This window comes from Salmo trutta, chromosome 2 (genome assembly GCF_901001165.1).
Source record: "Salmo trutta chromosome 2, fSalTru1.1, whole genome shotgun sequence".
NCBI lineage: Eukaryota > Metazoa > Chordata > Actinopteri > Salmoniformes > Salmonidae > Salmo > Salmo trutta.
Window position 1 is genome coordinate 27,233,906 of NC_042958.1, and position 21,681 is coordinate 27,255,586.

At 43.0% G+C, this 21,681-nt stretch overlaps 2 protein-coding genes across 4 annotated transcripts in view; both read right to left on the minus strand.

The window, feature by feature from the left end:
• LOC115153957 (rho GTPase-activating protein 12) overlaps positions 1–317 on the minus strand; it is a 99,946-nt gene extending 99,629 nt beyond the window's left edge. For 2 of the 3 annotated variants that reach the window (XM_029699698.1, XM_029699706.1), the window contains exon 1: positions 129–316. The gene's annotated coding sequence lies outside the window, so the exon portion shown is untranslated. Of the gene's footprint in view, positions 1–128 lie in introns of all 3 variants that reach the window. The other variant, XM_029699682.1, reaches the window with a different exon arrangement.
• A 1,530-nt stretch (positions 318–1,847) lies between these two features.
• The window catches only part of LOC115153978 (kinesin-1 heavy chain), a 29,047-nt gene continuing 9,213 nt past the window's right edge, over positions 1,848–21,681 (minus strand). Inside the window, exons 6-25 of the mRNA XM_029699717.1 lie at positions 18,798–18,853; positions 18,256–18,343; positions 17,807–17,931; positions 15,130–15,234; positions 14,516–14,661; positions 13,734–13,882; positions 12,628–12,818; positions 12,390–12,458; positions 11,148–11,354; positions 10,299–10,442; positions 9,843–10,031; positions 9,480–9,597; positions 7,128–7,183; positions 6,717–6,826; positions 6,495–6,596; positions 6,176–6,308; positions 5,225–5,329; positions 4,593–4,809; positions 4,194–4,323; positions 1,848–3,957 (exon numbers count right to left, since the gene is read on the minus strand). Coding sequence (XP_029555577.1) covers positions 4,205–4,323; positions 4,593–4,809; positions 5,225–5,329; positions 6,176–6,308; positions 6,495–6,596; positions 6,717–6,826; positions 7,128–7,183; positions 9,480–9,597; positions 9,843–10,031; positions 10,299–10,442; positions 11,148–11,354; positions 12,390–12,458; positions 12,628–12,818; positions 13,734–13,882; positions 14,516–14,661; positions 15,130–15,234; positions 17,807–17,931; positions 18,256–18,343; positions 18,798–18,853 — 2,429 coding nt within the window. The 3' untranslated portion in view covers positions 1,848–3,957; positions 4,194–4,204. The remainder of the gene's footprint in view (positions 3,958–4,193; positions 4,324–4,592; positions 4,810–5,224; positions 5,330–6,175; positions 6,309–6,494; positions 6,597–6,716; positions 6,827–7,127; positions 7,184–9,479; positions 9,598–9,842; positions 10,032–10,298; positions 10,443–11,147; positions 11,355–12,389; positions 12,459–12,627; positions 12,819–13,733; positions 13,883–14,515; positions 14,662–15,129; positions 15,235–17,806; positions 17,932–18,255; positions 18,344–18,797; positions 18,854–21,681) is intronic.

The window sequence follows — 21,681 nt, forward strand, 5'->3', positions numbered from 1 at the left end:
AATTCGAGGACGAAGAAACAAAAGGTAGACAGTCGTTTTGCAACTATGCATTACAACAAGGTAACTCTGGAAGTAACCAATAACTATCTGCGGTCTTGCGATGACTGATGTAACGTAAGCCTACACACCTTTTTAACGGTATCGTCTTTCTCTTCAAAGAATAAACCGGCCAACGGCGGTTGTTTTGTGCGGCACTTTTCCTCCAGATATATCAGTGATCTTAGCTGCTCCGGTATGCGACTCGAGTACGCTAGCTCTGTATTCCCAATCCCCCGCCTCGTTTTCACTCTGCCGTGGTGCTATCGCTTGTGAGCGCTGGGTTGGTCGGTTCTCCCACCCTGCCTGCCTGCCTGCCTGCCTGCCTGCCTGCCTGCCTGCCTGCCTGCCTGCCTGCCTGCCTGCCAACTTTGATGGACGATAGGCTACTCCTGGCATGCCATCTGGTGGTCAATAGTCTCACCTAGTGGCAATAGGCAACCACTGGCTTTCCTTGAAAGCTGGTCTACCAGTCTTCATTTTGAAATAGGTTATTTGTTCAAAATTACAGTTTAATTTGTAACAAATGTGGCTTATTGGTTTAGCCTATAGGCTACTATATCCCATGCCACATGTGTAACGTGATGGGGTTGATATGGGTATATTTTAGTTGCAATGATCTGACAATTCAAATACAATGGTCTGGTGATCATCAAGACTGAGCTCCATAAAGAAAGAGCTCCTAATGTACCGTCTCGGTTTCTTGAGTCACCATCGGTTACCATCTCAAGCCAAATCTGTAACAGACGTTTCAAGACTGCCCCACAATTATCTAATTATTTAATAATAGATTACGGGGGATTTGGAGTCGCCAAGTTAGGATTTGGTTTTGTCCAAATTATCCGTACCAACAATAAATCAGTATTCTTTCTAAGAAAAGCCAGTCCTGGAAAAGCTAAGTAAAACAATTACTGAAACCATATCACCAAAATGTACAATAGCTTGTTTTTCCCTCATCAGATTCCGTTATTTGATAGTGTGTGACAGTACCACAGCGGGCTCTGCTGGTGTGAATGGTCCAGTGCAGCCAACGGTCCAATACCTGCTACAGAATGCAGGTCATCGACTGGTAGGGCTGGGCAATCGTTGCCATGAGCAACAAGCATTTTTAAACTACATGTACTATTCTGTCAGACAGTATGATATATGGACCCCATCCTTTCCATGTGATACAATCATATCCATTATGTGAGTAAAAACTCCAACCAAGAGGTAATTCACTTTTAACAAAGAAGCAGGTTTATCAACTTCCACTGGCCTCCGAGTTGCTGAATTTCCTCTCCACTTCTCTTCTCAATTCATTGACCTTGGAAAGCAAGGTTGGAGAGTTTCCTTCCCATTCCCGATGAAAAAAGTTGACCACGATAAATGAGTAAGCAGTGCACGGACTTCCCTCTTTGAGACTTTATTGGATTCAACTCTCGGGTAAAATCTTGGGAACCAAGGCTACAGAAAACAATTGAGGATAACGAATGTGCAGAACACTGCAATGTATTGATCTCCCTAGGGTTATTTATAAAATATACACAGACAGCGCAGGCCATCGTAACCTGGCCAGACCACAAGTTCTCAGACAATCAGTTGATTATTAGTTTACAACCCAAAGACGGAACAACTCCGGTTATGCTTCGCTTGTTTGTGTTTTTTCTTTTGCAGAAAAGGAGCAGAATCGGTATTTGAGCGGTCCTTTATGGCAGGTACAGTTATGACAGTTACAGTTGTAATCCAAGATACATTTCAAAAAGTGCTTCAGGCTAAATTTCAACTTCAAATATCACACATGATAAACCAAAAGTCAGGAGACTGATTCATTAGTTTTAGTTTGTTTTACTTTTTTTAATGCAGGTCCCACTCCCTCACTTACACCTTGTGTAGTTAAATCTTCTTCACAATAACTGATCCATATTGCACTCACTATAGTCAGGTCTGCACAGCACTGGGCTATACCAGACAGTCATTGCAGATGCTTCAGTTTAACACACAGTATGGGGAAGGAAGGACAATGTTTTGGATCATTTCATTTTCTGAGAGATGGAGGATACAAATAGTCAAATCAATAACGGTAAACAAAAAAAAAACAATTTAGGAAGTAAAAAAAAAAATGGCAGCGTCTAAAGCTTTCATCCTGCCTACACACCAATAAATAACTCAGATGCCATCTATCGACTGTAGCTAGGGGAGGATGGTGTTATGAAGATTGGTGACTGCGTGGACAAGACAGGCTCCGTTCCTACACCAACATTAGCATCCCACTTAGAATGTAGTCTTGTTCACTGGACACTATTAGAAGGAGACAAGGTTACTTAGAATGAAGCAATGCATTGGCTAGTTTGGACATGCGAGTGTAGACGCAGATCCCAATTCACCACCCCCAAGCAAACCCCTGCCTCGTTAGCCTACATACAAGAGGCAGGTGTGCAGAGTCATAAAATGAAAAAGCTGGGCTGCTGAAGAATTTTGATGACAGATTCAGACACCGATGAAAAAAGATGAATACAGTGAAAAAAACAGAATCACTCAAAATGTAGGCCCAAACCACACAACTACACAGGCAGTAGGCACAGAAACAAGACACTATGAAACTCATGATTGGTCTAAAGTGAGGTGCTCATACGAGTTCTCACACAAACTACTACACACTAACCAATGGGGGGGTGAGAAAAAAAAGTAAAATAAAAACCCATTTCTATAATTTCGTCGCAGAACATTTGTTCGGCATCTTCCATATAGAGCATTATCTAACATGTCCTTACGATAGGCGGAGTAGAGGGATAAGCTGGCATAGTGACACATCATAAACTTGACAAATTCATCAGGACAGTCAAGCATCTAGAATAATCTTTTTGTGGTCCGAGAAGTGATCTTTCCACTGATGTACTTTTCTCTTCAATGACAACATTGACATCAGTAGGACAAGATGTGTTGCATTTCTTCAATTTTACCAAAGGGGATACGCAGCACTTGCATATGCTGGTATTGATATACATTGATAGGGAACATTGCAGTTCAACCATTATAAAATGTCATCATACAGTACATTAACATGAACTGAATAGCTTGGACTTAGAAAGGCGTGACACTGAAGCAGCTTCATTTTCTAATGTGACAAAATCTCACTTTTTGCCCTTCTCCTCACAGTTGTTCTATCCAACAGGAGTCATCTCAGATTGCACCCGATTCCCTATTTAGTGCACTACTTTTGACCAAGCTCTTGTAGTGCATTAGAAAGAGAATAGGATGCCATTTGGGAGTCATTTTCTGTCAATCACAAGTGCATGGTCCTGAAAATGTGTTCTACTACAGCATTTTAGCCCTGTAAGAAACAAACGTCAAAGAGAAAGTAAAAATGTCAGTGCTCAATCTAACTGTACAATAGAGGACAGTAGTGTATTGGTATACCTTTGATAAAGCTTATTTTAATCTAGACAGGAGGGTTAATTTGATGATATACTGTACATGGATAATCAGGCTAGGATGCTTCTCAGCAGATTTTCCAAACTTGTATCTTTTTAAAAATGTATTATTATTATTATATTTTTTTTTTTTTGAGAACCTGCGACAACATACATTCAACTTGGCAAAGTGCAGACTAAAACCTTTCAGGACATTAATGGACAAACCGCTGTGCGACAGATAAAATGGAAGAGCTACGAGTACGCGTTATTCATTACATGTTGTTCATTTCACCAGGCACCAAGATCACACTTTTATTCTATTGTTTGATCTTTGTCTTTTGTTTTGTAAGGAAATCAATTTCATTCAAACAAAAAGGATCAGGAAAAAGAACTGTACAGCCTGTGTATTTCATACTGGAAGAATCATCCCATGTCATGTAACAAGTTCTGTGTAGTGGAATGCCAGCTCCTGTGGGTGATCTTTGCGTCTTAGTCTGACTGTGAATATGTTTATCTTCTTCAGCAACTGAAGGACAAAGAGACAGAAGACAAAATGAGTGGAGGTAAAGCAAGACTTGTTTAAGCTTTGGCTGGTCTCTAAAAAACAGGGTCGTGTTCAGTAGTAAATCTGTTTGCAACAGAAAACGAGCATCTGTGTTCTTATTGGACAAATTCAGGTAGTGCCTCCCGGTTTCAAAATGTTTTCTACTCAACCAAACATCCGACTGGCTCAGTAAAGTCTTCTGAGAGGCCTCGACTTACTTGTTGTTCCTTCATTGCACGGCCCCTCCTCCTCTGATGGCGGTGGGCTGGTTGTTGAAGAGCCCAGTCCGGTTGACGTTGGGGTGGGTGGGGGACGCAACAGGGGGCTGGCCAGGCCGGATGGGTTTGGCTGGGGAGGACAGAGGCACAGCACAGTTTACATACAATCAAAGGAACACTAAGGGCATCACTATTTAGCATCACTATTTAGCATCTGAAAAGACCAAACTGTAATGTAACTGTATTTATAGTATTATAGACCAAAACATTATGTCAGGCAGAACATCTCTCGGGGGGAAAAAATGAGCGTTAAACTTTTAAAATCAGTGTGTGTGTGAATATGAATGACTGTGTGTATGAATACGTGTATTTATGCCTGTGTGTGTCCTCGCTCCTCACCGATCTGAGCCGAGTGGCCCCTCCTGGCCATGTTCTTAGCCCTGACGGCCTCTTTGATGCGGTCCACCTCCAGCTGGTAGCGTTTGCGGTCGCGTGCAGCGTTCTCTTTGGCCTCCTTCAGGGCAGACTCCAGGGCTTTGACCCGCTCAGCTGTAGCACGCAGGCGCTTCTCCAGTTTAGGAAGCTCACAGCGCAGGTCGGCATTATCACGCACCAGCTAGGGGGCGGGGGGAGGTGTAGTGAGTGAGCGAAGTAGACAGAGACCAATCATACAGGTTTCACTCAATAATTCATTTGTTCTTTCTTTCAGTCCCATTGCAGTTGTCCTTGGTATATTTTTGATGTGTGACGAACATTTGTGTTGACAGAAGAGTACTTGTATCTTGGAGTAATTTGGCATGTCTGTAACAGAGCCTTCCATTACAATAAAGGGCTCTGATCTGTGCCACAGAATGAACGGGCATAGAACCCATTACGACATCATTAAAATGAACAGGGACGTGCATTCTGCTCATTCTAATTTTGTGGTCTGTACCTGCTTACTGACTTTAGTGAACCATACAAATCGATCATAGCAGGATACCTCTCTGCCATGGAAGACCTCATAACATCAGATGTATGTGTTTGTTTACCTGTTTGTGGACCTTTGTAAGCTGTTCCAGGTTGTTCTCCAGAAAGGATATCTTCTGTTTCTGAGCAGCACTGCCCCCTGTATCATCAGAGTCCATCTCAGCACTCTGCAGAAAACATACATTATTACAGAACATTTAGTTTTACAGCACATGTATCATTCACTCTCCATTTATTTATAATTTATGAGACACACGCTTCTCCATTTTCTGTGAAAGGCACCATTAAAGCCACAAGTTCAGAGTTTGACATGAGCACTGGGAAGCAGTAAATTAATATACCACATTAATATGCCTTTCACTGACCCATATACTTTCAAGGTCGGAATGTTGGTACCACAAGCTTATCACAAATATAAAATACCACAAATATCACATTTGGGACTCAGAGCTGATAAATAGAACTTTTAATCTAACTTATTGAAGTGATCCAGGGTCCCGTGTTCTCTCCTCTCCATCTTATCTATGTGAGCCAGCTAGAGCCTGAAGCCCGAGGGTTGGTGAAGAACCTCATAATGGTCTCTGAATCACAGCAGCATAGCGCGTGCGTCCTAAATGGCACCCTATTCCCTATATAGCGCACTACCTTGGAAGAAGAGAGATTATTTAAATCTTTACCTTTGAAGAAGAGAACTACAGGCTGACCTAGTTACCAAAGCCTCCCTCTTTTGTCTGGTGCGGAGGTTCATTAAACATTCAACAGGGTAACAGGCGCATCAGGCCAGGGTTAAAAGTGAACAGTAGTATTTAACGGAAAAGTCTACACCTGTTGTATTCGGCGCATGCAACATCAAATTGGATTTGAACGTGGATCCCGCACTGTCCCGGTGATGACGGTACTGTGCAATATTATGTGAACGCTGTGCATTACACAGGGCTGATAAAGTAACTGATTCTTATGGTTCCTTCTAGGGGCATCTCTCACTTGTAAAAAGCTAACTCCGTGTGCTTTACCTTCTTGACTCTGGTAGCCAGGTCCTGAACAAACAGCTTTCTGAGGTTGTGTAGGGTCTGGAGCTCCTTAGCCACAGTCTCCTCCAGTCCCTTCAAGTCTTGTCTGGCCTGCTCTCTCCTGTCCTGCATCACCCTGTAACACACACACACACACACAACCAGATCGGTGATTCCCCATTGCCACGTCACCGCTGTTCATATGGCTGCAGACAGTCATTTATTTCTTCTCATTTATGCAGGGAAATCAGCTAAGGACAAATGATAGTGTGTGGATATTGATTGTGTGTGTACGATGGCAACTGGATGGGTGTTTACGCACGTGAGCTCGTGCAGCTTGCGACTCTTCTCCTGGTCGGTGGACTTGAGCTTCTCGTGTTCCACCCTCAGACGCTTCTGCTCCAGCACGATCTCTTGGTTCAGACTGGAGTAAGACAGATACAGACATAGTGAGACAGAATCTAACTACAAAATAACAGTCGTTTCATGTGTCGTCGTCGTGTCCGATGGGCCTCAAGGATTTACTGTGCGCGTGTTCACTTACTCCTGCAGCTCAGTGATGAGTTTCTCCTTGTTGTCCAGCTCGTCTCTCAGGCTGCTGATCTGTTTCTGATGGGCCTCACGGTGAGACTGGATCTGATGCTCAACCGCCTCCTAGGAACAACAGACACATATACAGGTAATGACCAACAAATATATTACAACTAAGTATCAACACAATATAATATAGTCTTTTTAGCAGACACTTATCTAACGGGACTTTCATAGCAGTCAACTTTGACTAAAGATATATACTTGGTATATTTATCCCATACAGGAATCCAATATACAATCATGGAGAATCTTGTACACAAATGCAACTGATTACAAACACAAAAAGTTAGAATAATCTGAATGACCAGTTATCAAGTGAGGAAAGAACAGCCTGTCAGGAAAAGGCCACTGTTGGTCATACCTTTACTTCAGTGGCTGTTTGAACCTCATTCTCCTTCTCCATAGCCTGGACTTTCTCTGTGAGGGGAGAAAAGTAGATGTGTGTCAGCAATCATTTCACCACTAGATAGTGATACACTGTTCAGGGCTCGACATACAGGGCAGGCCGCTGGCCCGGGAAGGTTTGGGGAAACCCCGGGCCAGTTGATCATCCCTGTCCGTGGTCCGCTCAGGCTAGTGAAAAAAAGATTGAAATAATACCATCTATAATCTAAGCTACAAAATGTATTCAAAGACAGATGGATTCCCGAAGCTGTTTGTTATTCCGATTATTTATCATACGGGCACTGCACACATATAGCCTATAATCTGTCAGGCAGAGAGTGTGCGGCTCTCAAACAGCTGGTTGTTGTGTGGAGCAGCTCACCGAAGACCGACAGCGCTACAGGCAGGAAAGATGTTCAAAGTTATGATATATACCATTAAATGCTAAGGCAAGAAAGCAAACAAGGTATTTAAGAAGTTCAAAATATTGGTTGAATATTTGCGATGCGCAATTTAGTCATCTTGGAATAGCCTACCTTGAAAATCTGACATTTTCTCTAGGCTATTTGGTCCTTGAAAAGACATTGAAGTTATGGTAGTCGATTTAGAAGTTCTACAGCTCCAATATATACTAAACAAAAATATAAAAGACAACATGTAAAGTGTTTTTCAGGAGCTGAAATAAAAATAAATGTTCCAAACGTACAAAAAGCTTATGTCTTAAATTGAGCGCAAATTTGTTTAGATCCCTGTTAGTGAGCATTTCTCCTTTGCCAAGATAATCCATCCACTTTACAGGTGTGGCATATCAAGAAGCTGATTAAACAGCATGATCATTACACAGGTGCACCTTGTACTGGGGACAGTAAAAGGCCACTAAAATGTGTAGTTGTCACAACACAATGCCACAGATGTCTCAAGTATTGAGGGAGCGTGCAATTGGCATGCTGACTGCAGGAATATCCAACATTGTTTTAGAGAATTTGGCAGTACGTCCAACCAGCCTCACGTGTACCTACGCCAGGCCAGGACTTCCACGTCCGGCTTTTTCACCTACGGGATCATCTAAGACCAGCCACCTTGATAGCTGATGAAACTGAGGAGTATTTCTGTCTGAAATAAATCCCTTTTGTGGAGGAAAAAAACGAAACTATTCTGATTGGCCGGGCCTGGCTCCCCAGTGTGTGTGCCTACGCGCTCCCAGGCCCACCCATGGTTGTGCCTCTGCCCAGTCATGTGAAACCATAGATTAGGGCGTAATAAATAAATATTATTATTCTTTTTTTTTTTTTTTACATGTACTGATTTCCTTAAATTAACTTTAACTCAGTAAAACCGTTGAAATTGTTGCATGTTGCGTTTATTTTTGTTCAGTATAATTATTCTGTGATTTCATTTCAGGGCTCGAAACAGCAAGATGTAGCAGCTTTCCTTTGTTTCCCGCCATTTCTATTGAAGGGTGTTGCGCTGACCTGTTGCTGTTATTATGAGCAAGACTACGTTGAAGCCAACATTCGACTTGGTTTTCCATACAAAGCGTTCTATTACAACGGAACACGTTTTTTGGTCGCTTCATTTTAAAACATGATGCAATAACCCCTAAATAACATCTCAAATGGCATGTGACTAGCTACCACATGGACAGGCTTCATTAGAGCGTTTGTCGGGAGCATGCTGTCTATTTAGTAAGGCAATGCCCACATTCTGACATATTTTAGCATGTATAAATAATGTGAATCTCAATACATAATGCCATTGGATAGGCCTATTAAAAAATGTATTATTCTTGGTGGAAACGCATCCTTTTTTTCTGCATAATTTTCTTATTTTTTTCTATAGGCTTTTACAATTAAAAATAAAATGTAGGTCGTTGAAAATTACAATAAAGCACTTGAAAAATTCCTTGAAAGTCCTTGAATTTGACTTACTAATGTGTGTATGAACCCTGTATAGGCTACTTGCTCAGCCCACAAATGAAAGATAAAATCACCTGCTATTGAAATTATGTACACATCATTCGCTTTCCTGTCAGATCTTGACCCGGCGCAGTATTATCATTTTTAAAATCGGGCCAGTAGCTTTCAGTTGGCACTGACCCGGGTGTGCCACTAGCAAATTTACCTGAATGTTGAGCCCTGCTGTTGAAAAGCTGGGTGTCAACCTGTAGCCAAATTTGTCCATCGGTTTGTAAAAAGAATATATAAAAATACACATTTAAATAACGAATGTGTGACGTGCCATCTTGGGGACAGTTCTTCCTCGCTAAAGAGGGATCTTCCTATTTGAATAAAGGATGAATAAATGATAAATTAAAAAAAGTTGTAGTCACCCTGAGTGCTGATCTTGACCAGCTCCTCATTCAGAGAATCTACGTTCTCCTCCAGCTGTCTCTTCTTCTGCTCCACGTTCTGAAGGTACTCTGTCAGGGACTTGATCTTAGCCTCGTGCTTGAGGAGGAGACAGCGAGAGAAAGTGAAAAGGAAGCAATAAATGGAACCAGGTTTGGGGTCGATTCCATTTAATTCAGTGAATTCAGGAGGTAAACTGTAATCACATTCCCAATCCAAATGTTCCTCGTTGCTTTTCATTCAATGAATTGAAATAGACGTGATTAGAATTTAATTTGAGTGACAGCCACCCTGTGACGCCCTTTCCCGAGCCCTCTGTTCCAGGTGCCGTCAACGGTGGTTACCTGGGAGATGCGAAGCTGACAGGCGGCCAGCTCCTTCTCGTTCTCGTCCATCTTCTGGTTGCTCTCGGCCTGGGTGCTCTCCAGCTGTTTGCTGCGTTTCACCATGGTCTTCACCTCCGACTTCATCTTACTGATGTACAGACGAGCCACCGTAAACTCCTCGTCTATCAGACCACTGCCCTCGTGTTGCTGGGAGGGGGAGAAAGGGGGAGGAGACGAGGTAAAGGCACAAATGTTAGACTCAAATGTCACCGTGCAAAAGACATGCATCAGACAGTTTAACTAATGCATAGTTTAGGAGGAGGTTACGTAAGTTTGGGATGAGGTTCAGTATGAGGTTAAATGGTACATACAAGAGCCACACAGGCTCCCCCTCTTCCCTGGAATTCCCCAAAAGTATCCCAATCCTGGGCTTCCCTTCCATGACTGGCTGGTGTGGCACTGAATGATGTGTACCTTGATGTCGTTGCTGCCCACGGCGATGCCTATCTCTACCAGGTCTTTGAGCAGCGATGACATCATCTCAGTTACCCTCTTCTTCTGGTGGTTGGTCATCTCCTTCAGCTTCTGCAGCTCAGAGTCAATGGACACCAGGATACTCTGAGGAGGACAAACAGGACAGGTTAATTTCACAAAATGCCAACCAACTTTGTTCACAAAGCAGTGAACTTTTACACACTATTCAACTCCATGCCTGGAGGGCCAAAACACTTTTGGTTTTCGTTATTTTCTTCTAATCAGGGACTTAATGATTCAACAGCTGACCTGGGACATTAGCTGAGTGGACGAGCTAATCATTGACATTGTTAATTGATTAATCAGGGTTACAGGGTACAATCTTCAAATTCCTAGAATTTCCTATTTAGTTCCTATTTTCATTCATTATTTTCCATATATCTATTTCTTTAAAGGGCTTCTGAGTGGTGCAGCGGTCTAACACTGCATCTCAGTGCTAGAGGCGTCACTACAGACCCTGGTTCAATTCTAGGCTGTATCACAACCGGCCGTGATTGGGAGTCCCATAGGGCGGCGCACAATTGGCCCAGCGTCGTCCAGGTTTGGCCGGGGTAGGCCGTCATTGTAAATAAGAATTTGTTCTTAACTGACTTGCCTAGTTAAATAAAAGGGTCAATAAAATAAAATTGATATATAGAAAAAATATGGTGTACCTGCGATAGCTGGCACATAGTGATCAACAAAGGTGAGTTTCGTTTGTGAATGACGTTGTTCCTTCTTTTTTAAATAAAAGTTATCAAATTTCCAACACGTAACATTGTGTAACATGTAACTGAAAATAAAACCAACCGATTTCTGGTTGAGCTCCTCACTGAGAGCCTCAAACTCCTTGGTCTTGTTTTCCACCTCCTGGCTCTTCTGGTCGTAGTTAACAGCCAGCTCCTCCAGGGCCTGAAGCACCTCCTTCACCTCCTCCTTGGACGCCTCATTCTCAGACTGCAGACGGTTCAGCTCCACCTGCAGGTTGTCGTGGTCACGACGTGACGAGGCCAGCAGCTGGAGAGGGAACATAGAGTTTTGTTCAGTAGGGAGAAAACGTTTTGAAACAGGTAGGTGGGAGGTATTACCTTGTCCAATAGGTATTAACTTGGCCAATAAGATGGATGGATGCTTTCTGTTGCAAAACAGTATGCTATGTGCCCTACTGAACACAACCCAGGCCTGGGGGTAACCATTACTAAGACCCTACTCATTCTGAACATTCATCTGTAATTAAAATCCAGTGTACTGAAGGCTAAGTTCAGAGTGTTAAAGCTCTGCTACATCATAGGATTGTCAAACGTTTGAGTGTCGGCAGTCAACCTCTTGTGTTCACACCGCAAAGACCTTGGAAGTCGTCAGCCACTCAGCCTTGTTAAAATACTCCAAACTAGAAGGTGGCGGTAGCGTTATCTGTGCGCATTGGTCTAGATTCCAAGCTATATGCGCTAATGTTGCTACTTTGTACAAAGCTAGCTAGCTAAGGACACTGCACTAACAGGCAGCTGTTTCATGGAAACTAGCTAATCCATTGTGATTTAATTATGTCAACACCAGCTACAGTGGTTAGCTAGTTTGGAGGAAGTATTTAGCGTTTTGTGCATTGTATCTGTGTACTTTGCTATATGGGGGTTTGTGCTCTTTGATTTGGTCAAAGACAAGATGTTGGCAACTGACAAGCATTGCGGTTCTACAAGTCGAATCGGTAGGTTCATCGCTACCAGGTCAGCATGCAGCAGGTACCACTTCTGTTCTAGCAAGAGAAGGGAGGGCCTCCCACTGTGATAAGTACATATCGGCAGTCTATCGGTAGTGAGATTCTCATTGTGTTTCATGCTTTAGGATATCAGATTCTCCCCAGGCTGAGCAGCAGGCTGAGAGGTGCCTCTTTAGCCCAGCTGTGTCTGGGTTAACAGTCAGCTAACAGCTTGACCCCCTCTCTGGGCCCCGATGAGCCTATAAAGGCAGATTGATGGCCTAGTTAACAGAATGGCCCGGCAGGGAAGCAGTAGACACACGGCAGGGGGTGCAAAAAAGGGGGGGGGGGTTCACCTCCTCCTGGTCCAGCATCTGCTGCTTCAGTTTCTCTGCCAGCTGGCTCTGCTGGTTGATCTCATCATCCTGTTGGAGAGAGAGAGAGAAGGGGGGAGAGAGAGATTGTAAGGGTGTTTTTGAGACCAAAGTGTTGTCAAGGAAAACCTATATCGTCAGTAAAACATATTTTAAATGACTACATCATTGAAATCTTTATGGCACCCTAGAGTTGCAGTGTGATGCTCTGCTCCCTTACCTTATCATCCAGCTGCTTGTAGAGTTTAGACAGCTCAGCCTCACACTTCTCCTTCTCTGCGTCAGTCAGTTTAACCCCTGGGATGCTGGGCGAGGGGGTCATCTTTTCATTATTCACCACGTTGTCTAGAGCCTGGACCTCAGCATTAGCCTTCTCCTTGTCAAACTGCTCCTCCACCGGCACACTCTCACCTACAGGAGGCAGCACAGAGGGATGGAGGGATGAAGGGAGAGGGATGGAGGGATGAAGGGAGAGGGGGAGGGATGTAGGGAGAGGGGGAGGGATGCAGCCATGGAGAGGGGGAGGGATGCAGCCATGGAGAGGGAGACGACACAGGGTTAGAGACAGGGCGTAAAATTAACACCCGCCAAATGCGGGTAGATTTAGGTATTGGTACGTAAAAATATCTATTTTACCAGCCATGTTTGCGGGTGGTCAATTTGCAGTGCTCTACAATACAAGCATTACATTCGCAAGTAAAAAGTAAAATGTTAATAATGAGCACATGTGCGAATCGTTTTGTTCACAAGTTCGGTCGTTTTTCAACTTTAGGACTCAAGTGGCCCTGTTACCACAGTAACAACCCCCCCCCCCTTAAAGGGGCAGTTGAACATTTTGTCTCGTGATATTTTGGTTAAAAGACTTGGGTCCCGAAAAAGGTAATAAAGTGTAGCAATATACCACATTACTTCTTAAAAATACATGTCATGTTTAAGAAACATTTGAATTGTATTTTTTTGTTTTTATGTAATTATGGCAAAAAAAATATTTTGGCTGTTAAAACAATGATTGTCTGGTAGATTTTTTTAAATCTACTTGCCACAGTGGCTGGTGGACCTTAAAGTACATTTAAGGCCCTGGTTAGAGAAGACAGACAACTTCTGTAGTATCTACTCAACAGGCAGACCATTTTCTGGCTCCTATGTATTATTGCAACGGAAACTGTTTACTCTAAACGTGATTTCCGTTGCAAAACGTTTTGCTACGGTGTGCAGTGCACTAATGAACACAACCCTGTTCAATCCTAATAGGACACAAGCTTTATTCATGATATAATCAATTATCCTAGAACACCAACTAAATAACTACTTATTTCTATCTCTCACCGTTTCTCCAGCGGTTGAGTTCATTCTCCAGCCAGGTGACGGTGCTCCTCAAGGTCGTGTTCTTCGCCTTTTCTCTTTCATACTTCTTCTTCCACTGTTCTGCCGTCAGCTCCACGTTCAGACACACTGTGTTCTTAATGGTCTTTGCTCTGAGGTAACACAACGGTTACCTTTCAGAGTGGGAGTGCGTTTGACAAGTCAACCACTTGCGACCACTCAAAGCATATAGACTTCACTGCAGTGCATTCATGCCATTGCTAACATCATACTAAGCATAGAGAACCAATAATTCACCCGTTCTATTTAATTCTGTGGTACCTTCATTCAATTGACATTTATAACACTTCCGTCCACTGACTGACTTTAACACTATTAATTCTGGGTCATTTACAGCATTGTTTCTCAACTCAGTTACTAGTAGACATGGGGGTACCTGTCCGATCCACACCAGGGCGCTTGGGAAGACTCAGAAGAACATGGTGATGGCAAGATAGTATCCAGCTTTTGTCATATTAATGTCAAAAAAATATATATTTTTTGCATTTTAGCTAACCCTAACCTAATTCTCCAAACCTGCTACATTAATTATCCTAAACAAAGATGTGTAATGGGTTAATTTGACAAAAGCTGGATGCCTTCTAGCCATGACTGAAGAACATAGGCCTAATGATCAGTTGTATAGAGGGGGTAGTCTGGGCAGATTAAAATGTTATTGGGGGTACAGTAACCCCCCAAAAAAGGTTGAGAAGAACAAATATACAGTCCAGGGGCTGAGAGCGTACCTCTGTCCGAACATCAGTGTGGACTTGGTCTCAGCCTCGTTGTAGGCAGAAGGCGAGGCACAGATGACCATGGTGGTCCTACAGTTACCACCCAGAGAGTCCTGCAGGATACGGGTCATCTTACTGTCTCTGTATGGGACATAGGTCTGGAGAGAGGAGGGGGAGAACAACATGAGCTTCACAGTCAATCTACAAAACTAATCACTTTGTCCTGGAGGGTAATACATTAAAGCCTGATCCCAGATCTGTGTGTGCCATCTAGCCAACTCATTGACTCATGTGCTGAAAACATACATTTTATAAGTGTTTGCCGCAGCTTTGACTTACGGTAAGAGTGGTTTGGTGCTTTTGTGCTTGACACATGCATATTTACCATATCCCCCCACCACCCTATTCATAATTCCAAAATGTCCTCATCCAATATGTACTCCATCTCCTCCCCTACTGCTAGAACAGCTGTTTGTTGACATCCGAGTCCCAAATGGCACCCTACTCCCTATATACTGCACAACTTTTCAAAAGAAGTACACTACTAAAGGGATATGGTGCCATTTGGGAAGCAGACATTCTCCCCAGCACCACGGGAGCCGAGTGAAGTGTTACGGTCATCTCACCGAGCCTTCAGCCAGAGCAGAGATGACGTTGCCCAGTGCAGACAGGGACTTGTTGATGTTTTTAGCTTCTTCCAGCACCGCTCCCTCCGCTCCAGTTTTACCCACCTACACACACAAATTTAGGAGATCACAATCCACCACACAGGTCCTCATGACAACACTAGTACAAGATCGTATCACATCAGAAAATTCTAAGATAAACATGGCTGCGTCCTAAATGGCATCTTATTCCCGATTTAGTGGTGAGTGTGATATAGATAGATAGATAGATAGATAGATAGATAGATAGATAGATAGATAGATAGATAGATAGATAGATAGATAGATAGATAGATAGATAGATATGGGAAAGGGTGCCAGTGTTTCCCCTATATTCATTTAGCAGCAGCGCCTGCCGTCACTCAAAATATATATATATTTTTTTATTATTAAATCCCCATGCAGTGATCATAATTGTATGTTTAAAATCACTATGTCTAACAATTCACTTTTTATTTAATGAAAATAAATCCCAAATATATTTTTCACAATTTATTTCCCTGAGCCTCCTTTGGCCCTTGAAATGCTCAGTTTGATCGTGTGGGTGTTAGGAAACAAGTTAAGGTATTTACATACACAGCCCTGATTGGCTAATATGATGTGTAGAGCCACCCCCTTAGACCAATGACTGTTCGTCTGGGTATTGTAAATCCGTTCACATTGTGACGTCATGAGGTGGGACAAAAAGGTTTATTCAACCTGAAATTCCAGTATTTTTTATTTTTTTTTCAGTGTTGCTTCGACCTGTGTAGAAATATCATAATACACACACATATATATATTACTTTTTTTTTTAAACGGGAAGTCAGTTTTAACTGCACAGCCCCTTTAAATATTTCTGCCAGATGTGCTTTTAGTGCACAATTTTTGCAATTAAGCCCCTTTTCTACCTGAGTCAGATTAACTCATGGATAAAATTTGTAAATCTGCATGCAGTTTGAATAAAGTTGCTACTTAGTGTTAGGGCAATTGTTAACTAGCGTAAGCGCAATGAATGGAAGTCCATGTGAACAGTTAGCATGCTAGCGTTTTTACATTTGCATTTCAGTCATTTAACAGCTGCTCTTACCCAGAGCGATTTAAAGGACAAATTAGGGATGAGTGCCTTGCTCAAGGACACAGACAGTGTTTTCAACTAGTTGGCTCAGGGATTCGAACCAGCTACCTTTACTGGCCCAACGCTACGTACCACCCCAAATAAATGGTATCCATGTGTTCATCTGACTCTGGGTAAGCAGAAAAAGGGCTTAACTGCCAAAATCTCACACTATCCCTTTAAGGTGAGAGTGACAAATTAAAACGTATATTTGTTGCAAAATGAGTGAGCAGTGGTGCAAATAAGAGCCACGAGCGTACAGCCACCACTTGCTCCTCATCTCCCTACAGTGCAGCAGCGACCATCAATTATATTTCAGATGGTGTCAACAGAATTACATTTTCAAGCACTTGAGTAGAATGTGCTTTTAAAAAGTCACCAGAAGTGACCTTCTCACAGTCCTACTAAAAAAAAAGGTACCCCGTGAATCCTAGGGGAAACACCGAGGGTGCCATGTGCACTATGTAGGGGATACGGTGCCATTTTGGTTTGTGGCCCATATCTGATTAAGGTAGATAATGCTGCCAAAACACACTAGTTTTAACAAAGAAGATACAGGAAACCACAACAAACATTGATGTAACAAAAACTGATTATGAAAGAGGGCTACAAAGCATGTTAATGGCTTTGCTTGATCTTAATGCCATCCTGTGGATTATCATCAGATTAATAATAAACAGATTACTGTGGTTGTCGTGTGAGTAATGAGTAACAGATGTGCTGAACACTCGAGGCGATCCAAGATGTGGTGGTACAAGTACGTGGCCTTGTCCAAGCCAGAACAGCCTATAGGGCAGAAGCCCATCACCTATTTCTGTAGCGTGACGCAGCTTGACGTACAAGTACACCCCATGGACAGGATGCTAATCCATGGCCTTCGATGTGGTAGGCTAGTTAGTTAATTGTGACCAAATCTTCAAATCAATAGCAGCGTGTCAGGCTACATCTGCAAAAGTGAATGTGATGAACTTGAACACTAAGATGGAGATAAGAAAAGGGAGGAATCAGAGGAAACGTAAACTGAGCCCCACAAGTAAAAAAAGTTCTACTTCATTTTTATTGTTGGACTGTATAAACACCTGCAAATCAGCAAAGTGATTTTAATTTTGGAAATTTGTTCCAAAGTAATCCCACGCATAATAGAGATAGACTGTATATGAAATGTAAGCAAGGTTTGAAATGATTATGTTTCAGTCAAGTACTATATCCGTTTGGGCTTCTTGCTGTCACTTTTTAGTCCACAACTTTGTAATTATGTTACGGAACCCTAACCATCCACTCAAGAAAAAATAAATAAAATGCCCACGGCCGAATATAGTTGATGATCCCTGGCTTATGCTACGTCCTGATTTTCCACAAGTGTGACCATGCAATCTCACCGTCATGCATTTAAAAGCATAGGACTGACGTAAGCACAGACTGGAGTGAGTTACAGCCATTGTAAAATCCATGCAAAAAAAACACTTCTGAAAAAGGGTGAATGATCGGAACACAGGCACAGAGGAAGGAAGGCACAGAGAGAAAAATAAGATGGAGACGTACTTTTTCGCTCCCGGCCAAATCGACAAGGTAGAGCTTTCCGCTGAGTTTCTGCTCTGTAGCAGTGTTCTCCTGCTTCACGTTGATCTGGAAGATACTATGACTCCTGGAGCTGTGCTCGTTCATGTCTGGAACACACACACAAGCGTTAACACACAAATCTAATGGCAACAGCAACATTTATTCATAACTAGGGTCTACAGTTTTTCCTGGTTCCTGGTCAGAAAAACTCCCGGTCCTAATTATGTAATGGATGTGTAACTGCATCCCAAATGGTACCCTATCCCCTTATGGGCCCTGGTCAAAAGTAGTCACAATCAAGGGAATAGGGTGCCATTTAGGACGTAGCCCGGCACTGCTGTGTGGGATTGTCTTAGTTGATCAGGAGATCCATTGAGGAGGATGATGATGAACCCATGAGAAGCAGCAGGGAGTGTGTTGGACTGACTCACTTGTGACGGCAACGTGCCGGTTGGATTTGCCCTCGTCAATAGTATCCATGACTTCGTCAGGGCTGCACACAAAGCGCTCGGTACACCCCTAGGGACACAAAGAGAACCAAGGAACAACCATTTTATTTGACACGGTAGACTTTCATAGACAGAGGCGATTAAAGATACATTTTTTGTTAACATTGGCATTAAAGTCATGGACAACCCAGAAGTTAGATCGGTATTGTAAGTCCTTTAACTTTCTCCAAACATCTCATCCGAAATAGCACCCTATTCCCTATAGTGCACTACTTCTGACCAGCGCCCATATATCAAAAGTAGTGCACTACAAAGGGAATTGGGTGCCATGTGACCCACAACCATTCTTCCAATTGATCTATAGGCAATCCATCATTCTCCATATGATGGAGAATCCAATCCATATCATTCTCTTCATCTACTGAACTGTCTTATCGATTCATCCCCCTGACCAAACGTTCATGAATCTATGGTACCATTATAGATGTTTGGTTCACTTGAACCTAAATAAACCTGTGCCTCACCTTGACATAGGGCACCCTGTTCTTATCCTCATGTACAGACAGGTTGTTCTTTGTTACTGCAGAGAGGGGAACAAACAAAAAAGTTGATTTTATTATTGCAGTTATTTCAGGTTGTTTATCAATGTTGTAACAAGGAATCATCACCAGGCAAGCGCCTGCATTTAAAGGGATACTTGGCATCGAAGGCCCTTTATCTACTTGCTCCCGAATGGCGCAGCGGTCTAAGGCACCGCATCTCAGTGCTAGAGGCGTCACTACAGACCCTGGTTCGATCCCGGGCTGTATCACAACCGGCCGTGATCGGGAGTCCCATAGGGCGGTGCACAATTGGCCCAGCGTCGTCCGGGTTAGAGGAGGGTTTGGCCGGGGTAGGCCGTCATTGTAAAATATGAATTTGTTCTTAACCGACTTGACTAGTTAAATAAAGGTTACATTTTTTTTTTTTTATAAAAATCTACTTCTGCAGAGTCCGATGAACTCATGGATACCATTTGTATGTCTCTGCGTGCAGTTTGAAGGAAGTTGCTAACTAGCGCAATTGCTAGCTAGCGCAATGACGAAGTCTATGGGTATCTGCTAGCATAAACTTCCATTATTGTACTAATGCTAGTTAGCATTGGCTCGCAAAACAACCTCTAACTTCCTTCATATTGGACACAGAGACATATAAATGGTATCCACGAGTTCATCTGGCTCTGGGGGAGTAGATAATGGGCATAAAGAGTTTGGGCAGAATATCACCGGTCGCGCAGCGTAGGCATGCTCCTCAAACAGTGGTTTGTCTGTGGAGTGAAATAACAGTATTCCAGCGGAAAAGGGGGATATCTAGTCAGTTGTCCCACAGAATGTATTCAACATAAATGTGTCTCCCGCATTTAACCCAACCCCTCTGAATCAGAGAGGTGCGGGGGGCTGCCCTAATCGACATGTCTTCAGCGCCCGGGGAACTGCCTTGCTCAGGGGCAGAACGACAGATTTTTTACATTGTCAGCTCGGGGATTCGATCCAGCAACCTTCCGGTTACTGGCCCAACGCTTTGACACCTAGGTTACCTGCGCGCAGCCTCTATTCGCTAATCGAGTGGATACAGATGACATGTCTTTTTTCCCCTGCCCCTGCACATTTGACAATGGGCCATTCTAAATCGAAACTAATTGTACATATTAGTAAAGACAAGATTCTGATAGAGAACAGCTGTGCAGCCTCAGGCAAGGAACAGAGTGACTATCAAATCATCAATAGCTTATCATTTCAATTTCATCCCCTTGAAAATATGGAACTTATATTACAACAAATATTATGGCTGACCTCAAATGTGCTGGTTGATAAAAGACCTGTATTTATGGGAAAGATGTTTGAAAAGGGTATTTTGTCTTTCATGAAGTTATCAGAACTGTATGGGAAGGTCTGCTCAATCAAAAATTACAACCAATTGATTACTGCATTACCACACAAATGGAGGCAGCAGGTGGCAGCGGGAGGAGGTAGCGAACTGGTCTGTCTGCCCAATATAAAAGGATCAAAACTGGCAGAGGAATAAAAATAGCAAAGTATAGGAGTTTAATTTGAGGACCAGGATGTTGACAGCTGTGCCATACAGATTGCAAAATAGTTGGGAAGAGATTTTTGATGTACCGATTCCATGGTATGAGTTGATACATAAAACGACGCAAAATTCATGCTTTTCAGCTAAAATTATTATATAGAATTCTTGCCAACAACAAAATGTTGAATATTTGGGGCATACAATCATCACAGCTCTGCAGATTTTGTTGTGAGGATACAGAATCAAAAGACCATTTATTTTGGTATTGCCCTCAGGTAGCCTGTTTCTGTTCTCAGGTTCAGGAATGACTGAACATGCTTAACATCAATCTAAAATTGACCCTAGAAATAGTACTGTTGCCTAACCTGAGGCCTCGCGAGTGGCGCAGTGGTCTAAGGCACTGCATCGCAGGGCTAGCTGTGCCACTAGAGATTCTGGATTCAAGTCCAGGCTCTGTCGCAGCCGGCCGCGACCGGGTGACCCATGGGGCGGCACACAATTGGCCCAGCGTGGTTAGGGGAGGGTTTGGCCGGCAGGGATGTCCTTGTCCCATCGCGCACTTGCGACTCCTGTGCCGGGCCGGGCACAGTGCACGGTGTTTCCTCCGACACATTGAAACGGCTGGCTTCCGGGTTGGGCATTGTGTCAAGAAGCAGTACGGCTTGGTTGGGTTTCGGAGGACACACGGCTCTCGAACTTCACCTCTCCCAAGTCCATACGGGAGTTGCAGCGATGAGACAGGACTTACTACCATTTGGATACCACGAAATTGGGGAGAAAAAGGGGTACAAAAATATAAATAAATAGTACTGTTGGGAGATCTGGAGAGACCGGGTCAGTCAATTACTAATACTCTTATTAAAAGTATTTATATTCAACTTGCAATCTGTGGATTCTATTCAATTAGATAGATGGAAATGATATGTTAAACATCACAGCATAGTTGAAAGATATATGGTGCGTAGAAATCCGAAGAGGGTGGCCAGCAGAGATGGGTGGGATGGGCTGAGGGAAGCTGAGGGTTGGGATGTGGAATTGGAGACAAGTGGGAGTGGAGTTGCTGGGCGGGGGATAGAATGACGGTCAAAGATTAAAGTAAAAAATACAAATAAAATAGAAATAAAACATCAAAAGTAAGTTTAAATGACACCGTGGGGCAGTGACGTTACATTTAATTACGGTATGTCTGAGGCTGATGCCATGCAGGTGTTTGTACACACACACACACACACACACACACTCTCATTCAAAAGCACACATGTGCACATACATGTAAATAGTGCCATACATGCACTCAAACATATTCAGTTTACGTTAATCATTTTTTTAGCAGACACT